This window comes from Puma concolor, chromosome D3 (assembly GCF_028749965.1).
Source record: "Puma concolor isolate L17-30 chromosome D3, mPumCon1.1.hap2, whole genome shotgun sequence".
In the NCBI taxonomy this organism is placed as follows: domain Eukaryota; kingdom Metazoa; phylum Chordata; class Mammalia; order Carnivora; family Felidae; genus Puma; species Puma concolor.
Window position 1 is genome coordinate 21,592,298 of NC_141678.1, and position 27,984 is coordinate 21,620,281.

Sequence of the window (27,984 nt, forward strand, 5' to 3'; positions counted from 1 at the left end):
TACTCAAACATGCTTAAAATTGGTTTTTGGCTCTTCATCACAGCTAGCAATTGATATAGTTTCAATCTAAATAGCTTCTGCGTGGGGCGCCTGGGTGGCTCAGTCGGTTAATTAAGCATCCAACTCCTGATATCAGCTTAGGTCATTATCTTATGGTTCGTGAATTTGAGCCCGGCATCGGGCTCTGTGCTGACAGCACAGAACCTGCTTAAGATTCTCTCTCCTTCTCACTCTGCCCTTCCCCCACTTGCTCTCTCTCTCTCTTCCCCCCATCTCTCAAAATAAATATTCAAAAAAAAATTAAATGGCCTTTGCTTTTGAACCAAAAAGTCTACTGAACTCAAATTATACATGCTGATTACCCTTGTTGATTTGAATTAATTTTTCTCTCCCCAGTATCTAATATGGTTTCTGACTCTTAAAAAAAATTGTTTTAATGTTTATTTATTTATGAGAGAGAGGGAGTGACAGTGTGCGAGCAGAGGAAGGGCAGAGAGAGAGGGAGACACAGAATTCGAAGCAGGCTCCAGGTTCTGAGAGGTTAGCACAGAGCCTGACATAGGGCTGGAACTCAGGAATGGTGAGATCATGACCTGAGCCAAAGTTGGACACATAACCAACTGAGCCACTCAGGCGCCCCTACTGTGGGTTCTGACTCTTAAGTGCTTCCTTCCCTTGTTACATAAAAAAGAAAATATATACAGGTGCTTGGGTGGCTCAGTCAATTGAGCCTCTGACTTCAGCTCACGTCATGATCTCACAGTTCGTGAGTTGGAACACCACATCAGGCTTGCTGCTCTCAGCTCGGAACCTGCTTCAGATTTTCTGTCCCCCTCTCTGTCCCTCCCCTGCTTGCACTCTCTTTCTCAAAAATAAAATTAAGCATTTAAAAAATTGAAAAAGAATATATATATATATATATATGTATGTACGTACATGTGTGTGTGTATATATATATATATATATACACGTATATATATATGTGTGTATATATATATACATGTATATATAAATATATACTGATTGTGAGGCCAAATATCTGAATAGGCCAGAATTTTCAGACCTAAACAGAGGGTTGCATTTGACTGCAGCCCTGGCCCTTAAGTATGCCACATATGGAGACAAGAAATCTTGGCATCCACTTAATAAATGTCTTTTCCTGTTATAGAATTTATTTTCTAGTCGGAAATATGCATAATAAGCAGATGATCTACCTGATGTCATGTCAGGTAGTGAGGGGGCCTATGAAGAATAATGATAAAACAGAAGAAGGAATAAAGTGACACCAGAGGTGCCATTAGAACATAGTGTCATTGAAAACAGGCAGGGAGGTGTGATTCCAAACAGGTAGCTTCTCCAACACCTATGAGCTGCAGCATGCCCACCCAGATCAAGCTGAAAGGTTAGTGTTAGGGTTACTGTTAGAGTAAGGGTACAAGTACCTGTTCGAGTTCCTGCTTTCAGTTACTTTGGGTAGATGCCTAGGAGTGAAACTGTTGAATCAAAAGGTAATTCTGTGTTTGAGCTCTTTGAAGAACTGCCAAACTAGTTTCCACAGCAGCTACATCATTTTACATTTCCATCGGCATGGTACAGGTGTTCCAATTTCTCTTCATCCTCTCTAACACTTGTTATTTTCTGTTTATTTGGTTTTTAAAAATTATAGCCATCCTAATGGTTATGAAGTGGTGTTCAAGTCCTTTGCCAATCTTGAAATTGGGTTGTTTGTTTTTTTGCTTGTTAAAACCAACCATTTCAAATTTTTTTTTTTCAACGTTTATTTATTTTTGGGACAGAGAGAGACAGAGCATGAACAGGGGAGGGGCAGAGAGAGAGGGAGACACAGAATCGGAAACAGGCTCCAGGCTCTGAGCCATCAGCCCAGGGCCCGACGCGGGGCTCGAACTCACGGACCGCGAGATCATGACCTGGCTGAAGTCGGACGCTTAACCGACTGCGCCACCCAGGCGCCCCTAAAACCAACCATTTCAAAGTGAAGAATTCAGTGGCATTTAATACATTCACAGTGTTGTGCAGCCATCATCTCTACTTAATTCGGGAACATTTTCATCACCCCAAAATACAATAATGTGCATAAGCAGTCACCGGTGTTGCCCCATGTTAACAGATGGAGGGGCAGACTTTGAAGACATTAACCAACTGCTCAAGATGACAATGTATTATGGGCTGAATTGTGTCCCCCCAGGACCTTCAGAATGTGATTACCTTTAGAGATAGGGTGATTAAAGAGGTGACTCAGTTAAAATGAAACTGTTAGGGCTGCCTGTCTGGCTCAGTTGGAAGAGCATGTGACTCTTAATCTCGGGTCATCAGTCCAAGCCCCACACTGAGTGTAGAGATTGTTAGGGTGGGCTCTAATCCATTCTGAGGGGTGTTTTTATAAGAAGAAGAAATTTTTGGGCGCCTAGGTAGCTCAGTTAGTTAAGATCTGACTTTGGCTCAGGTCATGATCACCATTTGTGAGTTCGAGCCCCGTGTCTGGCTCTGTGCTGACAGCTCAGAGCCTGGAGCCTGGTTCAGAATCTGTGTCTCCATCTCTCTCTCTGCCCCTCCCTGGCTCATGCTCTTTCTCTCTCTTTCAAAAATGAATAAGTGTTTGAAAAATGTTTTTAAATTAAAATAAGGAGAAAAAGAATTATAGTAACAAACAAGGCATGGATTCCATTGATTTTATATCAACACAGTTATATATTGCAATTTTTAATATTTTTTTACAAGGAAGGGGTCCATTAAGGCAACAAAAGCTATAAGGTAGCCTAGCTACCACCATGCACAGTTTGCAAAACAGCTTTAAAAATTGAAAATTGTTGGGGCAACTGGGTGGCTCAGTCGGTTAAGTATCCAACTTTGGGCTCAGGTCGTGATCTCATGGTCCGTGAGTTTGAGCCCCACATCGGGCTCTGTGCTGACATCTCAGGGCCTGGAGCCTACTTCAGATTCTGTGTCTCCCTCTCTCTCTGCCCCTCTCCCACTCATGTTCTGTCTCTGTCTCAGAAATAAAATTTAAAAAATTTAAAAAAAAATTAAAAAAAAAAAGAAAATTGAATATCAGGGAATTGCAAATTTGTTCTTAAATCCTAGGTCAGCTCTGCCACCTAGTGGTGGTAGGGAAATTTTGGAAGAAACAAATGCCCAGTAGCTGCTGGGCACCCCACCAGGAGCTTTGAAATTGTGCTATATGGTTTCATCCTCACAATCCCATGTAGTAAATGATATCCAGTGTCCAGATAAGTCAATGAGATTCAGGGTACTTAAAGCATTTAGCTAGGGTCACATGACCCTATGGAGTGTTGGTCTCCAGCTGTGGCACAACACTATGGAGAACCCGGTTTATCTGGATTTCCCATTGTTGAGATGAGCTCTTCTGGTGGTAAGAATTACAGTAGTGCTCCAGGTTTTCCAGTTTGGAGACAGAGCAGAATATTTGGAGAGTTTTACGTGGTCAACATCTTTCATGCTGTCTGCATTTATTTGGAGTCAGACACTGTGCTTAGGGCTATGATGGGGATTGTCTCTAAATGCAGTCTTCTAAGGAGGTTGCATTTTCAAATTAGAGAAGGGATTTGACTGGGCTGCCTCATTCACAGCTCTTTGGAATCACATCTACTCACACACCACCAGCCTCTCTGAAATTAAGGCACTGGGTGCCTCACCCCTCCTAGATATAGGAGCCTTTCCCTACTGAGGGAGGAACAGTGAGGGCAAGCACTGATTGACAGGGAGCGTGTTTCAGAGTTTGGGATTGCCTCTTACTTAAACCATTCTGTTAGCCATTTCTTTCTTTCTCTCAAGCTTGAAAAAGTAGGCTCTCTCTCACTCACCCACATTACAGTAGAGATGATGCTTTCAGGAGTTATCAATGGCAACTTGGAAGGACTAGAATTGGGTTACTGTTGTCCAAGAGTCCCCCAGAAGCTACTTTAGGGGTAATTCCTTCATTTTGGTTGCAGCATGCAATCTGCACATACCCTATTTCAGGTAAATAAGCTACTGCCATCTATTATTTGCTCCTCTGCACCTACTGCATGAAGACAGCTTTTTCTGGGACAGTGAAGATGGCCTGCAGTAAACTCGGCTCCACTGACCTGCTGGCAGGTCACACTCCATGTTTAGGTCGGCAACACGGCTTTGAAAGAACTGTAATAATGTTCCCTAGGAGGCCAGGAGGTGGAGAAGAGGTCCGGGCACCTGCCTGCCCTCCTCTAGTCCCCTTTTCCTATTCGCAGCTCATTATGGGCCTGTTTGTTTCTAATGCCACATCTGCCTTGTTCTCTCTACATCTCTTCCCTCTCTGTCCCGCGTCCAGTCCCTTTCTCTTCTCCCCATTAAAGAGACACAATCTAGAACTTGTTCATTATTTGAAAATTTTATGGAGCAGGATCCCAAATCATGCAAATTTGCCTTAAAATCATAGAACTTCATAGGTGGAAGGAGGCCTTAAAGATTTTACACGTAAAGATTTCACACACACACGTTTATATATGCTTAGCTATGTATATACACATATATAAACATATATGTGTACTTAAAACTTAGGAGGGCTGGAATTTGTGTGTGTGTGTGTGTGTGTGTGTGTGTGTGTGTGTGTGTGCATTCTTAAAATGGAAGAGGTCATATATTGGTGTCTTTCAATTTTGTTGTCATTGTTACCACTCCGGAAAAGTGTTGTAATAATTACCCTCACCTGAAAAATTGTGCCAGGATTTCTGTTTCTTTTTAAGTTTATTTATTTATTTTTAGTAATCTCTACACTCAATGTGGGGCTCAAACTCATGACCCCAAGATCGAGAGTCACATGCTTTTCTGACTGAGCCAGCTGGGCGCCCCTGTACTGGGATTATTTATTTATTTATTTATTTAGGACAGAGAGAGGGCACGAGTGAGCAATGGACAGAGAGAGATGGAAAGAGAAAGAGAATCCCACACAGGCTCCACACTGTCAGTACAGAGCTAGAAGCGGGGCTCCCTCTCCCTCAGGGGTACCTGGGTGGCTCAGTCAGTTGAGCATCTGACTTCAGCTCAGGTCATGATCTTGCAGTTTGTGGGTTCGAGCCCCACGCATCCGTCTGGCTCTCTTTGTCAGCGTGGAGCCCACTTTGGATCCTCTGTCCCCACCTCTCTTCGCTTCTCCCCCACTCTCTCTCAAAAATAAACATTTTAAAAAATAATAAAAATTCAAACAACCTAATTTTTTAAATGGGAAAAAGACTTGAGCAGACATTTTACAAATGAAGATATATGAATGGTCAGTAAGCACATAAAAAAAGTGTTCAACATTATTAATCTCCTGAAAAATACAAAATAAACCATAATGAGATATCACATCACATCCATTAGAATGGCTGAAATTAATGTTGGTGAAAATGTGGAGCAACCAGAACTGACACACTGATGGTAGGAATGTAAAGTGATACAACCACTTTGGAAAACTTTTTGGCAAGTTTTTTTTTTAAGTTTATTTATTTAAAAAATTTTTTTAATGTTTATATATTTTTGAGAGAGAGAGGGACAGAGTGCGAGTGGGGGAGGGGAAGAAAGAGAGGAAGACACAGAATCCGAAGCAGGCGCCAGGCTCTGAGCTGTCAGCACAGAGCCTGATGGGGGGCTCAAACTCATGAACCATGACATTACGACTTGAGCTGAAGTCCAACGCTTAACCGACTGAGCCACCCAGGCGCCCCTTTTTTGGCAAGTTCTTATAAAATTAAGCACAATGCAGGAATTCCAGCCCCAAGAAAAACGAAAACTTCTGTTCACAAAAATACTTGTACAAGTAAGTTTACAGCAGTCTTATTCATAATAACTCCAAACCAGAACTCAAATGCCTATCAATAGGAGAAGGGGCAAACTGTGGTGTGTTTATATAATCGAATATTACTTGGTGGTAAAAATGACAGAACCAGTACAACAACATGCTCGAATCTCAAAAACACTATTCTAAGCAGAGGAGACCAAATGCACGGAATGATTGATTCCATTTGTTTAAATTTTAAAAAATTTATGGGGTGCCTGGGTATCTCAGTCAGTTGAGTGTCGGACTTTTGATTTCAGCTCAGGCCATGATCCCAGGATGGTGGGATCAAGTCCTGCATGGGGCTCTGCACTGAGCCAGATGTTGCACTGAGCCAAAATTCTCTCTCTCTCCCACTCTGTCCCTCTCCCCCACTCGCATGCTCTCTCTCTCTCTCTCTCTGTCTAAAATATTTTTTTTTAATTTAAGTTAAAAAAATGTTTAAGATTTTATTTTTTTGAGGGTGGGGGAGGGACAGAGAGAGAGGCTCCACGCCAGTGCAAAGCCCGATGTGGGGCTTGATCACACGACCATGAGATCATGACCTGAGCCAAAATCAAGAATTGGATGCTCAACTGACTGAGCAACTCAGGCACCCCTAAAGATTTTATTTTTTTAAGTCATCTCTACCCACAACATGGGGCTTGAACTCACTACCTGGAGATCAAGAGTTACATATTCTACTGACTGAGCCAGCCAGGCACCTCAGAATGATCCCATTTTTATGTGAAGTTCAAGAACAGGCTACAGTAATACAGTGCTAGAAGTCAGAACTGTAATTGCCTACAGGTAGCAGAGATTGTGTGGAAGAGATTGAAGGAACATTCTGAGATAATGGTAATGTTCTATATCCTGACTGGGTTAGTGGTTGTGTGGCTTGAGTTGTATTGAAGATTTTTGCATTTCTGTGTATGTCAATTTTACGTAAATAAAAAAAGGCAAATATACATGTTTTAATCTCTTGTGTAATCATTGAAAGACTAGTACAGAAATGATAACTATCAGTTAACACAAGGGAAAGAGTGAAGTAACTAAGAAAGAAACAATGTATCCACAAGTAGGTGAGGAAAAAAAGAGAAAAGAGAATAGAGATCATTTGGCCCAATAGAAACTAGAGTCTATTTAAATCCAAACGTATTGATAATTTAATTGATGGACTAAAAACCCCAATTGAAAGATAAATATTGTCAGACTAAATTAAAAAACAAGAGCTAATAATATGCTGCTTACAAGAGACACACTATATAAGGACACAGAGTTTGAAGATGTAATGATGGATAAAGATGTACTATGCAAACACTAAACCAAAAGCAAAAAGCATGGCAAAGGTGATTAATATCAGCTAGGGCTAGACTTCAAGACAAATAGCATTACTAGAGACAAGTAGGGATGTTCCTAATGGTTAAAAAAAGGGGGGGGGGGAATTCAGCAGGAAGACATACCAATCTAAAAAAATTTTTTTTTAACGTTTATTTATGTTTGAGAGAGAGAGAGATACAGCGTGATCAGGGGAGGGGCAGAGAGAGGGGGAGACACAGAATCTGAAGCAGGCTTCAGGCTCTGAGCTGCCAGTACTGAGCCCGACACAGGGCTCGAACTCACGAGCTGTGAGATCATTACCTGAGCCACCCAGGTGCCCCCCAATCTAAAATTTGTATAAACATTGAAATAATGGGTTTTTAATTTCTTTTTCATTTTATTTGTTTTAGAGAGGGGGGAGGGGCAGAGAGAGAGAGAGAGAGAGAGAGAGAGAGAGAGAGAGAATGTCAAGTAGGCTCCATGCTCAGGGCAGAGCCTGAAGCAGGGCTCCATCTCACGACACTGGGATCATGACCTGAGCCGAAATCAAGAGTTGGACGCTCAACCGACTGAGCCACCCAAACACCCCAGAAATAATGTTAAATAAAAATAGAACTAAAAGGAAAAATAGACAAATTTGTATTACAGTTTGAAGATATGAACATGTGTCTCTCAACTGATAGAACAAGTAAATAAAAATTAGTAGGTTATAGAAGATCTGAAAACCTGATTAATCAGTTTAACTTAATTGAAATATATCTTAAAATTAACCTTATTTGAGCCACCAAAATGATATCAACAAATACAAAGGATCGAAATTCCAAGTGTGTTTTCTGAACACAGTGGAGTTATGTTAAATATTAATTACAAATAAAAACAAAACTAGATAGGGACACCTGGGTGGCTCAGTTGGTTAAGCGTTCCATTGTAGCCCGGGTCATGATCTCACGGTTCATGGGTTGAGACCGTATTGGGCTCTGTGCTGACACCTCAGAGCCTGGAGCCTGCTTGGGATTCTGGGTCTCCTTCTCTCTCTGCCCCTCCCCCTTTCACACTTTGTCTTTCTCTGTCTCTCAAAAATAAATAAAAAACGTTAAGTTAAAAAAAATTTTTTTTAAACCACGGCAAATCCAAAGGCTTTTTAAATTAAGCAATACGGGGAGCTTGGGTGGCTCAGTCAGTTGAGCGTCCAACTTCGGCTCAGGTCATGACCTCACGGTCTGTGAGTTCGAGCCCCGCATCGGGCTCTGTGCTGACAGCTCAGAGCCTGGAGCCTGCTTCAGATTCTGTGTCTCCCTCTCTCTCTGACCCTCCCCTGTTCATGCTCTGTCTCTCTCTGTCTCAAAAATAAACATTAAAAAAATTTAAAAAAAAATAAATTAAGCAATACATATTTATCCTAAGGGTCAAAGAAGAAATCACAGCGTACCTTATTTGTTTTGTTTCAGATTTTATTGTTAAGTAATCTTTATACCCAATGTAGGGCTCGAGCTCACAACCTTGAGATCAAGAGTTGCATGCTCCACCAACTGAGCCAGCCAAGTGCCCACACAACGTACTTTAATATATTGAGATGAATACATATAGACTTGTTGAATTACTGTGTTGTATACCTGAAACTAATGTAATGTGTGAACCATGCTTCAAATAAAAATAAATAAAATCTGGGGTACCTGGGTGGCTCAGTAGGTTAAGTGTCCGACTTTGGCTCAGGTCATGATCTTAGTGATTTGTGGGTTTGAGCCCCACATCGGTCTCTGCACTGATGGTGTGGAACCTGATTGGGATTCTCTCTCTCTGCCCGTCCCCCACTTGTGTGCACGCACTCGCTCTCTCAAAATAAATAAATAAATAAAATAATTAAAAACTTTTAAAAAAAGGTATTTGTGAGACACCTGGCTGGCTCAGTGGGTAGTGTGCAAGTCTTGATCTCAGGGTTGTGAGTTCCAGCCCCACGTTGGGTTGTAGATATTGCTTAAAAATAAAATCTTAAAAAAATGCATTTTGAGCTGAATAATATTGAAAATATGATAGCTCAAAAGAGAAGGTATAGCTAAGCCTGTACTTAGAAATAACTGGGTTTTTGTTGGTTTGTTTTGTTTTAGAGGAGATAGAAGTTTACTGAATAGACCACAACAGAGTGGTGTGCAGGACAGCAGAGATGAGGCTCTCTGCCTGTACTCAGAAAGAAGTTATAGGGGCACCTATTATACTGGGTGGCTCTGTCAGTTAAACACTTGACTTCAGCCCTGGTCATGATCTCACCGTCTGTGAGTTTGAGTCCCACATCTGGCTCTGTACTGACAGCTCAGAGCCTGGATCCTGCTTCCAATTCTGTGTCTCCTTCCCTCTCTGCCCCTCCCCTGCTCATATTCTGTCTCTCTCTCTCTCTCTTAAAAATAAATAAACATTAAAAAAAGAAAGAAGTTATAGACTAAAATGTATATATTAGAAAAGAATCCTGAAAGACAAATGCTCAAAGTACTCTCAGAAATTGTCCATCGATGGATGAATAGATAAAGAAGATGTGGTACATATATACAATGGACTATTACTCGGCAATCCAAAAGAATGAAATCTTGCCATTTGCAACTATGTGGATGGAACTAGAAGGTATTATGCTAAGTGAAATTAGTCAGAGAAAGACAAATATCATATGACTTCACTCATATGAGGAATTTAAGATACATACAGAATAAGGGAAGGGAAGCAAAAATAATATAAAAACAGGGAGGGGGACAAAACATGAGACTCTTAAATATAGAGAACAAACAGAGGGTTACTGGAGGGGTTGTGGGAGGGGGGATGGGCTAAATGGGTAAGGGGCATTAAGGAATCTACTCCTGAAATCATTGTTGCACTGTATGCTAACTAACTCGGATGTAAATTAAAAAAAAAAAAATAATAATAATAATAAAGTTTTCTCAGACAGCATAGGGTGGCTTAGTCAGTTAAGGATCCAACGCTTGGTTTCAGCTCAGTTCATGATCTCACAGTTTGTGGAATTGAGCCCCGAGTCGGGCTCTGCACTGACAGCAAGGAGCCTGCTTGGGATTCTCTCTGTGCCTCTCTCGCGTGTGCTCTCTTTCTCTCTCTCAGAATAAATAAATATTTAAAAAAAAAGACGGGCACCTGGGTGACTCAGTCAGTTGAGCATCTGACTTCAGCTTAGGTCATGATCTCACAGGTCATGAATTCAAGCCTCACATCGGGCTCACTGCTGTCAGCCTGTCAGCACAGAACCTGCTTTGGATCCTCTGTTCCTCTCTCTCTGCCCCTTCCTCACTTGTGCTCTCCCCCCCAAAATAAACAATTAAAAACAAAGAAAGAAAAGGACAGCACATTGAACCCAAAGAAAGTAGTAAGAAGTAACATAGCTAAGCTGTTATTAATAAAATAAAATTAAAAAACAAATGTACAATAGAGCAAATACCCAAAGTTAAAATGTGTCCTTTGAGAAAATAATAACATTAATAAACTTTTAGCAAGACTGATCATGAGGAGGAAAAAAAAGGAAGAAACTTCATAAATTCACCAATGTCAGGAAAGAACATAAGTACCTCACTAAAAATCCTATAGACATCAAAAAGAATATAAAAGAATGTTAAGTTTATGCCAATTAACTGAAATTTTATTTTATTTTATTTTATTTTATTTTATTATTTTTTAATGTTTATTTCTGAGACAGAGACTGAGCATGAGTGGGGGAGGGGCAGAGAGAGAGAGGGAGACACAGAATCCGAAGCAGGCTCCAGGCCCTGAGCTGTCAGCACAGAGCCTGATGCAGGGCTCGAACTCACAAACTGTGAGATCATGACTTGAGCCAAAGTCGGTTGCTCAACCGACTGAGCCACCCAGGCGCCCCCAATTAACTGAAATTTTAGATAAAATGAATAAATTCCTAGGAAAAAAGACAATTTACCAAACTGACACAAGAATAGAAAATCTGAACAAATACCCATCTATTAAAGTTTTTAAAAATTTTTTATTTATATTTGAGAAAGGTACAAAGAGCAAGCAGAGGAGAGGCAGATAGAGAAGGAGACAGAATCCTAAGCAGGCTCCACACCATCAGTGCAGAGCCCGATGTGGGGTTCGAACCTACAAACTACAAGGTCATGATCTGAGCCAAAATTAAGAGTCAACGCTAAACCGACTGAGCCACCCAAGCATCCCATAAAGGTTTTTTGTTTTTGTTTTTTTTAAAGATTTTATTTATTTATTTATATTATTTTTTTAAAGATTTTATTTTTAACTAATCTCTACACCCAATGTGGGGCTTGAACTCATGACCCAGAGATCAAGAGTCTTGTGCTTCTCTGACTGAACCAGCCAGACACTTCACATCTTGAAACTTATTCAATCTGTAATTGAGTCTGCCCTCCATACCCACATAGCTTTGCTAATGAATTCTTCCAAATTTTAAGGAGGATGTAACACCAATCTTATACTTTCCAGAGAATTGAAAAAGAGAAGTGTACATTCATTTATGATAACAAAAACATGACAAGGGTATAACAAGAAAGAAAGAAAGAAAGAAAGAAAGAAAGAAAGAAAGAAAGAAAGAGTGAGAGAGAGGGAGGGAGGGAGGAAGAAAGAAAGAAAGGAAGGAGGAAAGGAAGAGGAAAGAAAGAAAGAAAATAACAGTCCATTCTCTCTCACAAAGTAGATGCAAAAAACCTAAACAAAATATTAGCAAATTGAATCTAGTGATATATAAAAGATGATAATACACCATGACCAGCAATGCAAGGTTGATTTAACTATGAAAATCAATAGACAAATGAATAACCACAGGCAAAAGAATGAAGTTGCATCTTTACCTCACACCATGTACAAAACTTAACTCATAAAAAAATTATTTTAAAAAGTTGGGGGGGTGGTGCCTGGGTGGCTCAGTCAGTTAAGCATTTGACTTTGGCTCAGGTCATGATCTCATGGTTCGTGGGTTTGAGCCCTGCATCGGGCTCTGTGCTGACAGCTCTGCTTTGGATTCTGTGTCTCCCTGTCTCTCTGCCCCTCCCCTGCTTGTGCTCTGTCTCTTTCTCTCAAAAAAGAAATAAACATTAAAAATATATATACAAAAAAACCTTAACTTAAAATGAATCAAAGTCTTGGGGTGCCTGGGTAGCTCAGTCAGTTAGGTGTCCAACTCTTGTTTTTGGCTCAGATCATGATCTCTCGGTTTGTGGATTTGAGCCGTATGTTAGGCTCTGCACTGACATCTCGGAGCCTGCTTGTGATTCTCTCTCTCTCCCTCTCTCTGCACCTCCCCTGCTCACTTGCTCTCTCTCTCAAAATAAAGAAAAACATAAAAAAAAAAAAAAGAACCAAAGTCTTAAATGTGAGAGCTTAAACTATAAAACTCTTAGGGGCACCTGGGTGGCTTAGTCGGTTAAACATCTAACTTCGGCTCAGGCCATGATCTCACGGTCCATGAGTTCAAGCCCCATATGGGGCTCTGTGCTGACAGCTCAGAGCCTGGAGACTGCTTTGGATTCTTTGTCTCCCTCTCTCTTGGCCCCTCCCCTGCTTGTACTCTGTCTCTCTCTCTCTCTCTCCCCTCCCCCCTCGCACTGTCACTCTCTCTCAAAAATAAATAACACTAAAAAAAAAAAAAAAACTCAGAAGAAAACATAGGTGTAAATCTTCATGAGCTTGGTTTTGGCAAATGTTTCTTAGATATGACGTCAAAAACATAAGCAACAAAAGAAAAAGTAGATAAATCGGACTTCTTCAAAATTAAAAACTTTCATGCTTCAAAGGACACCACCAAGAAATGAAGATACAACCCATAGAATGGGAGAAAACATCATATATCTGATAAAGGATTTGTATCTAGAATATATAAAGAACTCTTACAACTCAGTAATAAAAAGGCAACCCAATTTAAAAATGGAAAAGGATCTAAATAGACATTTCTCCAAGGGAGATATGTAAATAGCTAATAAACACATGAAAAGATGCTCAACATCATTAGTCACCAGGGAAATGCAAATCAAAACCATAATGAGATACCACTTCATACTCATTAAGATGGACATGATAATAATTTTAAAAAGACAAAATAGCAAGTGTTGTCGAGGTTATGGAGAAATTGAAACCCTCATACACTGCTTGTGGGTATGTAAAACGCAACCATCTTGGCGAACAATCTGGCAGTTCCTCATGCAATTAACAATAGAGTTAACGTACAAGCCAGCAATTCTACTCCTAGGTATATACACAAGAGAAAACATTGAAAATATTTAAAATATTTGAAAATATATGTTCATACAATAAATTATATATGAATGTTTATAGCAGCATTATTCACGATTTCCAAAAGATAGAAATGGCCCAAATGTCCATCAACAATGAATGGATAAACAAATGTGGTATATCCATACAATGAATTATTGTTTGGCAATAAAAAGAAATGAAGTACTGACAGATGTTACAACATGGATGAACCTAGAAAACATTGTGCTATGGGGTGCCTGGGTAACCTCCTATCAAGTTAGGCATTCTACTCCTGATTTTGGCTCAGGTCATGATTCACAATTTGTGAGGTTGAGCCCTGAGTTGAGCTCTGTGCTGACATCCGGGAGCATGCTTGGGATTCTCTCTCTCCCTCTCTTTCTCTCTCTCTTTCTCTCCTGCGCTCGCTGTCTCTCTCAAAATAAATAAACTTGAAAGAAAGAAAGAAAGAAAGAAAGAAAGAAAGAAAGAAAGAAAGAAAGAAAGAAAGAAAACATTATGATAATTGAAAGAAGCCAGTTACAAAAGTTCAAATATTATTTGATTCCATTCATATGAAAATCCAAAATAGGAAAATCTATAGAGACAAAAAGTAGATTTCTTATTGCTTAGGTCTGGGGAGGTGAGAATGGGGGCATGACAGTGATAGCTAAAAAGTGTGGGCTTTCTTTTTGGGGTGATGAAAGTGTAATTCATTATGGTGAACCACACTATACCTGTGAATATACTAGAAACCATTGAGTTATACACTTAAAATGGGTGAATTGTAACATGTGAATTTATATTTTGATACATTTGTTTTAAAAAATAAAAGAAAATCAATCTAATTTACCACATTAACAGAATTTAGTAGCAAAAAAGCCCAACAATATATGGTAATCCTAAAAAATGTCCAAATGTACATTTGTATACACTCATAATAAGCATTTTGCACGTGCTAAGAATAAAAGGGAAGGCCTTTTTTTTTTTTTTTTTTTTTTAGTGTTTATTTATTTTCGAGAGAGAGAGAGACAGAGTGCAAGTGGGGAGAGGCAGAGAGAGACAGAGGGAGACACAGAATCTGAAGTGGTCTCCAGGCTCTGAGCTGTCAGCATAGAGCCCGACATGGGGCTCACACTCACAAATGGTGAGATCATAATCTGAGCCGAAGTTGGACGCTTAACCAACTGAGCCACCCAGGTGCCCCTAAAAGGGAAGACTTTTTTTTAAATTTATTTATTTATTTATTTTGAGAGAGAGTGTGTGCACATGTGCGGGGGAAGAGCAGAGAGAGAGAGAGAGAGAGAGAGAATCTCAAGTAGGCTCAGCACTGTCAGCACAGAGCCCAACATGGGGCTCTAACTCAGAAACTGTGAGATCATGACCTGAGTCGAAGAAATCAAGAGTCAGACGCTTAACCAGCTGAGCCACCCACGCACCCCAGAAGGGAAGACTTTTAATCAGAAAAATATCTATTATAAACACCTACACCAAACATCTTATTAGATATAAGCTCAAATATAAATATCAAGTATATTTCTGTATTCCAGCAATAAATAGAAATAAAAAATTTTAAGCATCTTTATTGAGATGTAGTCCACATACCATATAATTCACCCATTTTAAGTTGACAATTCAATGGTTTTTAGCATATTCACACTTATGTATATCATCACCGCAGTCAATTTTAGAACATTTTCATCTACCCCTTAAAAATCTCATACTCTTCGTTATCCCCCATCCTCTCAGTCCCTTTTCCCCAGCCCTAGGCAATCACTATTCTGCTTTCTGTCTCTGTAGATTTCTCCATTCTGGATATTTCATATGAATGGAATAATACAATATGTGGTCTTTGTGCATGGCTTCTTTCACTTAGCATCATATTTTCAAGGTTCACCAATGTTATGACATGTATTGGTTCCTCATTCCTTCTTACAGCCAAATAAATAATATTCCATTGTATGAATGTACCATATTTTGTTAATCTGTTCCATATCTATGTCAGTTTGATGGACATTTGTGCTGTTTCTACACAGCACAAAAACCTTTGTGGACAGGTTTTTACATTTTCATTTCTCTTGGGTATATTCCTACAAATGGAATTGCTGGGACATACTGCAGCGACTCTATATTTAATCGAGGAACTGCTAGATTGTCTTCCAAAGAGGCTGCATCTTTTTACATTCCTACCAGTGGAGGATGAAGTTTGTGATTTCTCTGCATTATATCCTTATCAACATTTGTTATCAGCTGATTTAAACAAACTGTGATAAAGTATACATAATATTTTTAAGTGTGTAATTCAGTGATATTAAGTATATTCACAATGTTAGTCAACAATTGCCACTATTTCCAGAACTTTTCCATCATCCCAAACAGAAACTCTGTATCCATTAACTCCCTAATCTCCCCTCCTCTCAACCTCTTGGGTAACCTCTATTCTACTTTCTGTTTATAAATTTGCCTATTCTAGGTATTTCATGTGGCATCATACAATATTTGTTTCTTTGTGTCTGACTAATTTTACTTACCATAATGTAATTAAAGTTTATATATTTCATTATATGGATATATCACGTTTTGTTTATCCATTCATTTATTAATCTGCTTTCTGGCTCTTGTGATAATGCTGCTATGAATGTTGGTGTACAGTATTTGAGTCCCTGCTTTCAATTCTTTTGAGTATATATATATAGGAGTGAAATTGCTGGATCATATGATAATTCTATGTTTAACTTTTTGAGGAATCACCAAATTGTTTTCCATAGCAGCTGTACCATTTTACCTTATCACCAGCAATGCACAAGGATACTAATTTTTCCACATCCTTACCAACACTTGTTATTTTCCATTTAAAAAAATTATAATAGCCATTCTATTGGATGTGAAGTTGGTATCTTATTGGGGCTTTGATGTGCATTTCCCTAATGACTAGTGATGTTGAGGATCTTATTAGCCATTTGTATAACGTCTTTGGAGAAATATCTGTTCAAGTTTTTTGTCCATTTTTGATCTGAGTCGTTTTGTTTTTTATTATTATTTTTTCAAGTTTATTTATTTATTTTGAGAGAGAGAGAGAGAGAGAGAGAGAACGCACATGGGGGAGGGGCAGAGAGAGAAAGAGAGAGAGAAAGAGAGAGAATCCCAAGCAGGCTCCTTGAAGAGCCTGACGGGGCTCAATCTAACTAACTGTGAGATCATGACTTGAGCTGAAATCAAGAGTCAGACACTTAACCAATTGAGCCACCCAGGCACCATGTTTGTTTTTTATTATCGAGTTTTAGGAGTTCTTTATATATTCTGGATACTAGATGCTTATCAGATAGATACAGGATTTACAAATATTTTCTTGAATTCTGTGGGTTTCTTTGATTTCTCTTGATAGTGTTCTTTGGTGCACAAAAGTTTTTAATTTTGATGAAGTCCAATTGATTTATTTTGTTGTTGCCTGCGTTTTGGTGTTATATTCAAGAAATCACTGCCGAATCCAATATCATGAAGATTTCCTTTATGTTTTCTTTTAAGAGGTTTATAGTTTTAGTTCTTAAGTTTAGGTCTTCAAATCATTTTGAGTTACTTTTTGTATATGTTATAAGGTAAGGGGGTCCACTTCATTTGCATGTGGATATTTGTTGTCCTAAATGTGCTTCATTTTGAAACAACCCCGCCCCCTCCTTCTGAGTTACTACTCTTTTTTTTAATTTTTTTTTTCAACATTTTTGGGACAGAGAGAGACAGAGCATGAACGGGGGAGGGGCAGAGAGAGAGGGAGACACAGAATCGGAAACAGGCTCCAGGCTCTGAGCCATCAGCCCAGAGCCCGACGCGGGGCTCGAACTCACGGACCGCGAGATCGTGACCTGGCTGAAGTCGGACGCTTAACCGACTGCGCCACCCAGGCGCCCCCTGAGTTACTACTCTCAATTGAATAGTAAAACCAATTGTATACTTCTTTTTTTCTCAGTCTTTTAAGGCTCATAGAGGGAGGTGTCTCCCCTCCAACAGGAAATCTGATGCCTGTTAGGCTCCTTGGAAGGGTTGGTTGTGTTCTAGTTGAGCTTAAATAACCACACAGAAATAATTGCAGGCACCAGGCAATACATTCCTCTTGTGTCAAATGTCTGAAAACAACTGTAATTAGCAGAATAGGGGAGGAAAAAGTGGAGGTGTATTTCTCCAGTTTGGGAAAAAGGAGACAGTGGGCACGCAAAGTGCTCAGAACAGACCCTGGCACTTAGGAAGCGCGGAATAAATGGTAACTGAGCGGTGGACCCTCTTAACTTCCCCGTCTGTAAATAAGGGAATTGGCTAAGTTGATACATTCTCGGACCTTGGGTGATTCATTTTCCAGGCGCACGGGGAAACGGAAGCCAGAGGAAAGAAAGAAGCCTGGCGACTCTGCGCCCAGGCCCGGATTTAGCACAGCAGGTAACTACCCACCTGGCTCTGGAGGCGACCCAAGAGCCAGGCTGATGGGGCGGGCAGCGGCCAAGGGGAGGGGCTTACCCGTCTCCGCCCACACCCCACCGTTTTCCTTATTGGATTGCCCCGTGAGCTCCATAACTCGTGACGTCACACGTGTGCGCCACGAGTGTGGAAAAGGGGGCGTGGCCCACCGAGAAGGAGGAGACAAGATGGCGACGTCCGTGGGGCCGCGGTGCCTGAGGTTGCTGCGCGGTGTCACGTCGTGGCGGAGCAGGTATAGCTGCTTGGGGAGGTTGCCTCAGGGCCGGAGGCAGCTTAGACCGAACCGGAGTCGGGAGGGAGGAGTCGTTTCCCTATTACGGGCTCGACCTGAGGAGGGGTAGGGTGGAGACGGCGCCATCCACCTTCACCTCAATCAGGTGGGACTCCCGGCGTGTAGGGAGGTCCGGGTTTAGTTAGGGGCTGGCCTGAGCGCTCTCGCTTTGCCTTTTACAGCTAAGTGGAAGTGCAGAAGGGAGAAAAACAAGAAAACCAAACAAAACAGATGGTTGCCTGCCCGCCACTAGAGTCGAGGCTGGACTGAAAGCTTCTTTCGGGATTTGTGTTCCTGGAAGGGCGACAAGATGTGGGAAGAGCTTTGGACTGGAAGTTGGGGGTCTTTACTTTGGATTCTTGGTGTTTGAAGCGAAGAGGTTGGATTCAGTAATCGCAAATAGTCTGTTAAGAAATTAGGTCTTGGTTACTCTGGTTGACTCCCAACTGTTAAGTTCTTAGAGTTGGAAGAGACGTGAGAGGTCATCTAAATCCAGCTGTTTTTGGAATTGTGGAAATTGAGGCCTTGAGAGAGGGAGGGACTTGCTCAGTTTTACCCAGCCAGTTAGTAGCAGAGTCCGGACCCCGACCAGGCTACCTCTGTCTCTCACTCAAGGACCTTTCCCTTAGGCTGTCCACCATGAGGGCATTTATTATCCACAAATAGCTAGGGACCATTTGGACTCTCAGAAAATGGATTAAAATGTGGGTAGCTATGACTCAGAGTCGGCTGCTTGGTGTCATTTCAAAGTGAGAAGGTTTGGAGACGCATAGTGATTTTTGTTTTTCTGGCAGGGTTAATTTTGTCAGCATTGACCAAAACTTGCTCTGTGACCAGAGGTGATCTATCACTGTGATTTGGGGAAGTAAAAGGATACTGGATTTGGACTGAAAGTGAGCAGAAACTGATTGTCCTTACCATCAAAGCTTTACTCTCCTATCATGGACTATTTCAGAAATGGTGTAGTTCTCTCAGGAGGGGGCTCTGCAACGTGTGGTAACAGTTGGGATTTGGAAAGGAGGGTCTCTGCTTTCGATATTAATACCAGATGTGCTGTTTATCAGTCAGCCGTGAATTCACCTAAACTGTGTCATGAGTTAGAATGACTAAAAAATGGCATTTCTAAAATATTTTTTTAGATGAGGAGGAAGATTTACTCGCTCACCATCATTAAAAAAAAAGGGTTGGAGGTGGGGAGTCCTACTTTAGTATCAATATAGATAAATGAGATTGGATTTAGGTGCAGTGGTTGGAAAGGATGAGGATTTGGGTACAATAAGAGCTTTTAATTTTCAAAGGTATTATATATTGTTGATAACAAATACCAAAACAGCATTTTCATAGGCTTTAAGTAAAGCATGGCTGTGAGACATACAGATGAAAACCTCATATTGCAGGGGAGTTTTGCAGTTACTGGGTGACGTGTGGCAGGTGATAGAACAAAGAGAAAACGTCTTGGGTAATTAAGGGCCATGTTTCCCAAATTTGTTTGATAAAATAATAAGGTAGGTATTTATTAGAAATTGAGATTCCCAGATATATCCCCATCCTGCTGCCAAATTCAGATTTACTAGGTGTAGTAGCTTGGGACCGCAAGTGTCTTAGATGACACTTAGGTTCAGGCAAGCATACACTGACTCCTTAGTACCTAAGGAGTGGTTGGCTTGTACAAGGCTTTCATTCAGAAATATTGACATTCCTACCACTGCAAACCATAGTGCCAGGGACCATGGGGGAAAGGAACAATGAAGACAGGAATTAAAAGATACAGCATTTGGAGAGGGGCGCCTGGGTGGCGCAGTCGGTTAAGCGTCCGACTTCAGCCAGGTCACGATCTCGCGGTCCGTGAGTTCGAGCCCCGCGTCGGGCTCTGGGCTGATGGCTCAGAGCCTGGAGCCTGTTTCCGATTCTGTGTCTCCCTCTCTCTCTGCCTCTCCCCCGTTCATGCTCTGTCTCTCTCTGTCCCAAAAATAAAATAAATAAACGTTGAAAAAAAAATTAAAAAAAAAAAAAAGATACAGCATTTGGAATGGGCTTTTTGTTTAAAGAATTTTGCAGTCTAGTAGAAGAGAGAGAAAACACTCAACTAAACACTAACACAAGATAGAATGTGGAATAAGGCCTTCAGGAGGTCTGCCAGTTCATTTTTAGAAAAGCTTCGTATGTTCAGAAAGCAGGAGCGATTCTCCCTCTCTCTGCTCCTCCCCCACTCATGCTATGTCTCTGTCTCTCAAGAATGAATAAATGCTAAAAAAAAAAAAAAAAAAAAAAAAAACGGGGGCGCCTGGGTGGCTCAGTTGGTTAAGCTCCTACTCAGCTCAGGTCATGATCTCATGGTCCGAGAGTTCAAGCCTGCGTCAGGCTCTGAGCTGTCAGCACTCATGCCCTGTCTCTTTCTGTCTCTCAAAAATGAATAAATGTTAAAAAAAAAAAAGGGGGGGGTGCCAGGAGAGATAGAAGGATTATAGTTAAAATGTCACCACCAGAGATGATGTTAAAAGATTTTAAGTTTACATGACTTTAATTCTATTTTTTTAATTATTGTTTTTTTTATTTTGGAGAGAGAAAGAGAGCACATGAGGGATGGGCACAGAGAGGGAGACAGGATCTGAAGCAGGCTCCATGGTCCCAGAGCAGAGCCTGATGTGGGGCTTGAACTCACAAACCATGAGATCATGACCTCAGCTGAAGCTGGATGCTTAATCGACTGAGCCACCCAGGTGCCCCAAAAGTGTTTTTTAACCATGACAATATGGCCATGGACCAGTCAGTGTGGATACTCGTCATAGGCAGTTTTTTTTTTTTTTTTTTAAAGTAATCTCTACTCTTGCAACGTGGGGCTTAAACTCATGACCCCAAGACCAAGAGTTGCTTGCTCCACTGACTGAGCTAGCCATGGGCCCCTGGTCATAGACAGTTGATATAGCCATCTCAGTGTGTGTGCCAGCTGAACATAAACTCTGTTACTTTAAAAAATAGTAATAGGGGTGCACCTGGGTGTCTCAGTGGGTTAAGCGTCCAGCTCTTGATTTTGGCTCAGGTCATGCATCTCTTGGTTCGTGAGATTGTGCTCCTGCTGTCAGTGTGAAGCCTGCTTGGGATTCTCTCTCTCCCTCTCTGCCTCTCCCCTGCTCATGCTTGGGCTCCTTCCCTCTCTCTCTCTCTCTCAAACATAAATAAACATTTAAAAAGTAGTAATATGTAGCTAGGTGCTGGTTTTTTATGATTGTCTCATGTAGTGTCAATGGGATCCTGTTTTTACAGGTGGGGAAATTGAGGCGTAGAATTAATTGAGTTTCCTAAAGTCACATTGCTAATGGGTGGCAGTAAGTCATGCATTCAGACTTATGTGCTCACTCATGGGCTTTAATCACCTGCTTGCAGCATGCCCACTTGAGTCACCACCTAGAAGAGTCAGCTGGTTGAATTTATCCATTCATCCTTCTGGGGTTTAATCTCACCACTGAGATTGGAGTTCAGGGGCGCCTGGGTGGCGCAGTCGGTTAAGCGTCCGACTTCAGCCAGGTCACGATCTCGCGGTCCGTGAGTTCGAGCCCCGCGTCGGGCTCTGGGCTGATGGCTCAGGGCCTGGAGCCTGTTTCCGATTCTGTGTCTCCCTCTCTCTCTGCCTCTCCCCCGTTCATGCTCTGTCTCTCTCTGTCCCAAAAATAAATAAAAAACGTTGAAAAAAAAAATTAAAAAAAAAAAGAGATTGGAGTTCAGTGGGAAGGCAGGCAAAGTAAACAAATAGGTGAGATATATATATATATATATATATATATATATATATATATATATATATATATATATACACACACACACACACATACATACATACATATACATACACACACACACACAATCTTTTCGTTTCAGGTAGTGAAGTGCCATGAAAAAAATAAAGGAAGGTGATTAAAGGGCACATGGTAGTCAGGTAAGACAAACTGAGAAGGGAACATTTCACAGAGAACTGAATGATGAGGGAGTGGGCCACATAGAAGGGTGTGCCCATTAGAACAAACAGCAAATGCAAGGGTGTGGAAAGAGGCAAAGGTGTGGTGAGTACTAGGAGTGGCAACTGGAATGAGTAAGGAGGAGACAGAAAGCAGTAGGATATCTGAGAATCCAGCAAGGACCAAGTACGTGGGGTCTGGTCTTTTCTGTTTTGAAAAGGTCACTCCGGCTGTTTTGTGGTGAATAGGATATAGAGGGCCAAGAGTGGAAAGTGGAGAACAGACTTTCTCAATCACTTGTTAAGAGAATCAGGTGTCTTGGGTTAGGGTGTGAGTAGTGGTGGCAATGAGAAATAGATACATTTATATACATCTGTGTATCTTTATATCTATGCGTGTGTGTGTGTGTGTGTGTGTGTGTATAATTTTTTTTTACTTTTTTTTTTTTTTTTTTTTTTTAGTAATCTCTACACCCAACATGGGGCTCGAATTCATGACCCCGAGAACAAGTCGCATGCTCTTCCAGCTGAGCCAGCCAGGTGCTCCTAGACAGATAAATATATTTTAAAGGTAGAGTCTTCCTGTCTTGCCAGTGGATTGAATGTGGATAATGAGAGAGAAAAGTCTTCTATATGAATGAGTCTCAGGGTTTTGACTTGTGTAGCTGTGTAAAGGGTGCCTTTTGCTGAAATGGTATATTATAGTAATGCTGCTATGGTAACAGTAAACCCCAGCATCTCAGTGACTTAACACAGTGAAAGTTTATGTCTTGGGGCACCTGGGTAGCTCAGTTGGTTAAGCATCTTACTCTTGATTTTGGCTCAGGTCATGATCTCATGGTCTGTGAGTTCAAGCCCCACATGGGGTTTTGTGCTGACAGCATGGAGCCTGCTTGGAATTCTTTCTCCCTCTCTTTCTGCCCCTCCCCTGCTTGCTCTCTGGCTCTCTCTCTCAAAAATAAACGTTTGAAAAAAAAAATCTTAAAAAAAGTTCTCATCACAAGAAAAAAATTTTGTTAACTGTATGGTGACAGATGTTAACCAGACTTATTGTGGTGATCTTTTCACAGTATATATACATATTGATTTATGTTGTACACCTGAAACTAACAATGTTATATGTCGATTATACCTCAGTAAAAAAGAGAGAAAGGGGTCAGTTGTGGCAGATGCTCTGTGAGAGGTCAAATAACACGAGACTCAAGAAATATGCATTGGTGTTGGCAACCTGGAAGTTGTTGGTGACCTTGACAAGAGGTGACATGATTGAAACAAAAGCTTGGTTGAGCAGGATTAAGAGAGGGTTAGAGGTGAGGAAGTAGTGCCAGTGAACATAGCTCTTTTTTTTCTTTACTTTTTATTTTAATTCCAGTTAATGTACAATGTTATATTAGTTTCAGATGTACAGTGATTCAACACTTCCATACAACACATGCTGCTCATCATGTGACAAGTGCACTGTTTTTTTTTCTTTTTAATTTTTTAAATATTTATTTTTTGAGAGAGGGGGAGGGACAGAGAGAGAGGGAGAGAGAGAATCTCAAGCAGGCTCTGCATTGTCAGCACAGCCTGACACGAGGCTCAAATCCACAAACTGTGAGATCATGACCTGAGCTGAAACCAAGAGTCAGATGCTTAACTGACTGAGCCACCCAGGTGCCCCCTCTTTTTTTTTTTAAGTTTGCTTATTAATTTTTGAGAGAGAGTGTGCGGGTGAGTCGGGAAGGAGCAGAGAGAGAGAGCAAGAGAGAGGATCCCAAGGATCCCAAACAGAGGATCTCCCAGGGCAGGGCCTGATGTGGGGCTCGAACTCACAGGCCTTGGGATCATGAACCAAAATCGAGTTGGACACTCAACCAATTGAGCCACCCAGGTGCTTCATGACAAGTGCACTCCTTAATCCCCATCACCCGTTTAATCTGTCCCCTACACACCTCCCTCTGGTAACAACCAGTTCTCTTAATGTTTTGTTTCTTAAATTCCATATATAAGTGAAATCATTTGTTATTTGTCTTCCTCTGACTTATTTCGCTTAGCATTATACTCTCTCGCTCCGTTCGTGTCATTGTAAATGGGAAGATTTCATTCCCTCTGAGGGCCAAATACTATTCCATTGTATATGTATACCATATATTCCTTAACCATTCATCAGTCAATGGACATTTGGTCTGCTTCCATATCTTGGCTATTGTAAATAATGTTACTATAAACATAGGGCTGCATGTATCCCTTTGAATTAGTGTTTTTGTATTCTTTGGGTAAATACCTAGTAGTGTAATTCCTGGATTGTAAGTTCTATTTTTAACTTTTTGAGGAACCTCCATACTGTTTTCTACAGTTGCTGTACCAGTTTGCATTCCCACCAGCAGTACAAGACAGTTTCATTTTCTTCACAGCCTTGCCAACACCTGTTGTTTCTTGTGTTTTTGATTTTAGCCATTCTGACAGGTGTGAGGGGATATTGCTTTGTAGTTTTGATTTGCCTGATGATGAGTGATGATGAGTGCCTTTTCACGTGACTGTTAGCCATCTGTATATCTTCTTTGGAGAAACGTCTGCTCCTGTCTTCTGCCCATTTTTATTTGGATTATTGGTTTTTTTGGGTGTTGAGTTTTTAAGTTCTTTAATATTTTTTGGATACTAACACTTTATTGGATATATCATCTTCTTCCATTCCATAGGTTGCCTTTTAGTTTTGTTTCCTTTGCTGTGCAGCTTTTTATTTTGATGTAGTCCCAATAGTTTGTTTTTGCTTTTGTTTCCCTTGCCTCAGGGGTCCTATCTAGAACCAAGTTGCTACAGCCAATGTCAGAGAAGTTACTGCCTGTGTTCTAGGATTTTTTACAGTTGACAGTGCACGTAGCTCTTTTTAAGAGCTTGTTATGAAGGAGAGAAGAAAAGTGGGGTGGAAGCTAGAGAAGGGCCCATGGTAGACAGTGTTTATGTAAGATTGGAGAACATACAGCATTTATCTCAGGATACGAATGATCCAGTTATAAAAGACTAACTGGTGTAATGGGGTATTTGCCAGGCATTTTTTTCCAGGAGCCGGGGTTACAGAGGTGTATGAGAGAACTGAGCTCTGTGTTCTTGGGCAGGCGTGCTGAGGTGAAGGCCCATATGCAAGACAAACCACCTGAGTGCTATGTGTCTGGTTACAGTGGATAGACCATTATCTCCCATTTGTACCTCCCCAGCCAAGGGAAGAAAAGCCTTATTTAGCAGTCTGCAAACATTCTTTTAGTTTGGGGGGTTCAGCATTCATTCTGGAACACAATACAGCAGTGTACAGAACACAACAATGTACCTTTAGTCAGTTTTTACACTTCTTGTTCTAATTCTGTTTGGAAAGCAGGGTTTGAGGCTTTTAGCTTTTGTAGTGGGAGTTTCCAGTCTTAGAGACGAGCATTGTTCACTGCTGAAAGAACATTCATATACTGAAACATACCCTTTGTGTTCATAGCTGTACATCTCTCTGGCCTTAGTGGTGATGATTATCATGATTCCATACTTTTTCTCTATACGAACCTGACTTGCCTGTGGGAGAATCAGATTCTCCCACATATTAGCACCATGCTGTGACGGTGTTTTTAAGTCAATTTCAAGTAAAAGAAAAAAAAAAGGTGCCTAAATCTGATAATGTTTGCAGGCTATCTATATAAGACATAACTACTAATCCATGAAAATGTATATTATTGTATGAAGGTCATAAATGTAGTTTTATTTTCCATAAAAGTAGCAATGTAGACATTTGTAATAAATTATTACATCTCACATAAAAGGCCTCAGCAGAAAAAGAAGTGCTTACTGACAAGGACTATTTTCTTTATTTTACTATTTTTTTACTAATTTCTTTACTTTAGATTTCAGGTCAAAATTTGGGGAAACCGAAGTGCTATCTGAATTGACAACGAGATGTGTGCTCTTTGATTAGGGGAAATGAAAATTCACAAATGCTTTCCTTGCTGGCAGTCATTTATTGCCACTGGGAAAATGTCCAGTTTCCTTGGGTGAAGGTGAAAGAGAAACAAACTGAGTCAAAAATAATGTTTTCTTAGGGGCACCTGGGTGGCTTAGTCGGTTAAGCGTCCGACTTCAGCTAGGTCATGATCTCGCGGTTTGGGAGTTCGAGACCCGTGTTGGGCTCTGTGCTGACAGCTCAGAGCCTGGAACCTGCTTCAGATTCTGTGTCTCCCTCTGCCCCTCCCCTGCTCACTCTGTCTCTCTATGTCTCTCAATAATAAATAAACATTAAAAAAAAAAAAAGAAATAATGTTTTCTTAGAGTGGAAAGCTATCCTTGGTAATTTTTTTTCTCAGGAGGCCTGAAACGTGTTCAATCTGTCAGCATAGCTTGACAAAGTAGCAAAGTAGCCACAAAAGATAATCCAGAAATTCTAAATTAATTGAGCTTTCTAGACTTGAAGTAGATTAGAATAGTTACACATGGTTTGTGTCATTTTTTTTCCAGGACAGATTTTTAAAATTTAAAATGTGTTAGATTCTTTAATGCGTAGGGGTTAGATGTTTTAAAAACAATTTTTTTTTTAATGTTTATTTATTTTTGACAGAGAGAGAGAGACAGAGCATGAGTGGGGGAGGGGCAGAGAGAGAGGGAGACACAGAATCCGAAGCAGGCTCCAGGCTCTGAACTGACAGCACAGAGCCTGATGTAGGGCTCGAACTCACGGACCGTGAGATCATGACCTGAGCCGAAGTCAGATGCCCAACCGACTGAGCCACCTGGCCTCCCCTGGGGGTTAGATGTTTACAAGGCTGTGTAGAGTTCTTTTGTGGTACAGAAACATACGGCTTTGTGGAAGAGTGCTGGCTTTACTGCCTGTTATGATATTATGCTTAATTAAGAAAATAACTTTATTGTGAAATAGTTTCAGAAGTTAAAATAGAATTCCCAAATACTGTTTACCCAGATTCCCCAGATGTCGACTGTATTTGCTTTACTATTCTCCCTCCCTGTCCCCTCTTCAGGTGTATGTGTGTGTGTATGTATATATTTTTCCAAAACACTTGAGAGAAAATTACAGATTTGATATTCCTTTACTTTGAACCATTTCAGCCTTTTTCCTACAAAAACATTTTTCTCACACAACCACAGTGGTGGTCAAAACCAGGAAATTAACATTCATATAAGATTGTTAGTGAATCTATAGATTGTATTCAAGTTTTGCCAGTTGCTCCACTAATTTTTTAAAAATTTTAAGGTGAATGTTTAACAGTTCGTTTCTGTTTGCTTATAGCCTCCTCCACCATGAGAACACTGTTCTGAGCCATTTCCTACAGTCCTTAAGGAAGCTGCCTGTCAGAGCCTTTTATACAAGTAAGTAGCAATTATAGGTAGTGCTGACCTCTGTGCTTCAGTTTGCTTATCAGTATACTGGGATAAACAGGTCCTATTTCATGGGAAATTATTAGAATTAAATTAAAATTAAATGACCTTGTATCTGTGGAGTGCTTAGAGTACCAGGCATATAGTTATTACTGAAGCACTAGTGATTGTAACCTGATCATTTTTACTGGCTGCATAGTATTCCATTGAATGACTGTACCATTTGGTGTTAGACATTTAAATTGTTTCTAGGCTTTTTCTACTATATACTTATTCTTTTCTCCTTAATGTTTATTATTAAGAGAGAGCACGAGCAGGGGAGGGTCAGAGAGTGGGGACAGAGGATCTGAAGTGGGCTTTGCACTAACAGCAATAAGCTGGATGTGGGGCTTGAGCCCACAAACTGTGAGATCGTGACCTGAGCTGAAATCAGACACTCAACTGACTGAGCCACCCAAGGACCTCTCTACTATATATTTCTGTGGTAATATATCTTTGTGCAGCTTCAGGATAAATTTGTAGTGTTAGACTTGCTGAATCAGAAGATTTATGTGTTTTGCAAGTTGGTATTTAGGCCAAATTGCTCTTCAAAGAGGATTGTTCCACTTTATATGCGTT

The 27,984-nt window shown here is 40.6% G+C and overlaps 1 protein-coding gene across 4 annotated transcripts in view; it reads left to right on the forward strand.

The window, feature by feature from the left end:
- The first annotated feature begins 17,947 nt into the window (after positions 1-17,947).
- PISD (phosphatidylserine decarboxylase) overlaps positions 17,948-27,984 on the forward strand; it is a 36,208-nt gene continuing 26,171 nt past the window's right edge. For 2 of the 4 annotated variants that reach the window (XM_086682030.1, XM_086682025.1), the window contains exons 1-3: positions 17,948-18,029; positions 22,483-22,591; positions 27,278-27,357. Coding sequence is in view for 2 of the 4 variants with exons in the window: in XM_086682023.1 (XP_086538149.1) it covers positions 17,965-18,029; positions 27,278-27,357 (145 nt within the window). In the remaining 2 variants the exon portion in view is untranslated. The remainder of the gene's footprint in view (positions 18,030-22,482; positions 22,592-27,277; positions 27,358-27,984) is intronic. The other 2 variants (XM_086682023.1, XM_086682029.1) reach the window with 1 other exon arrangement.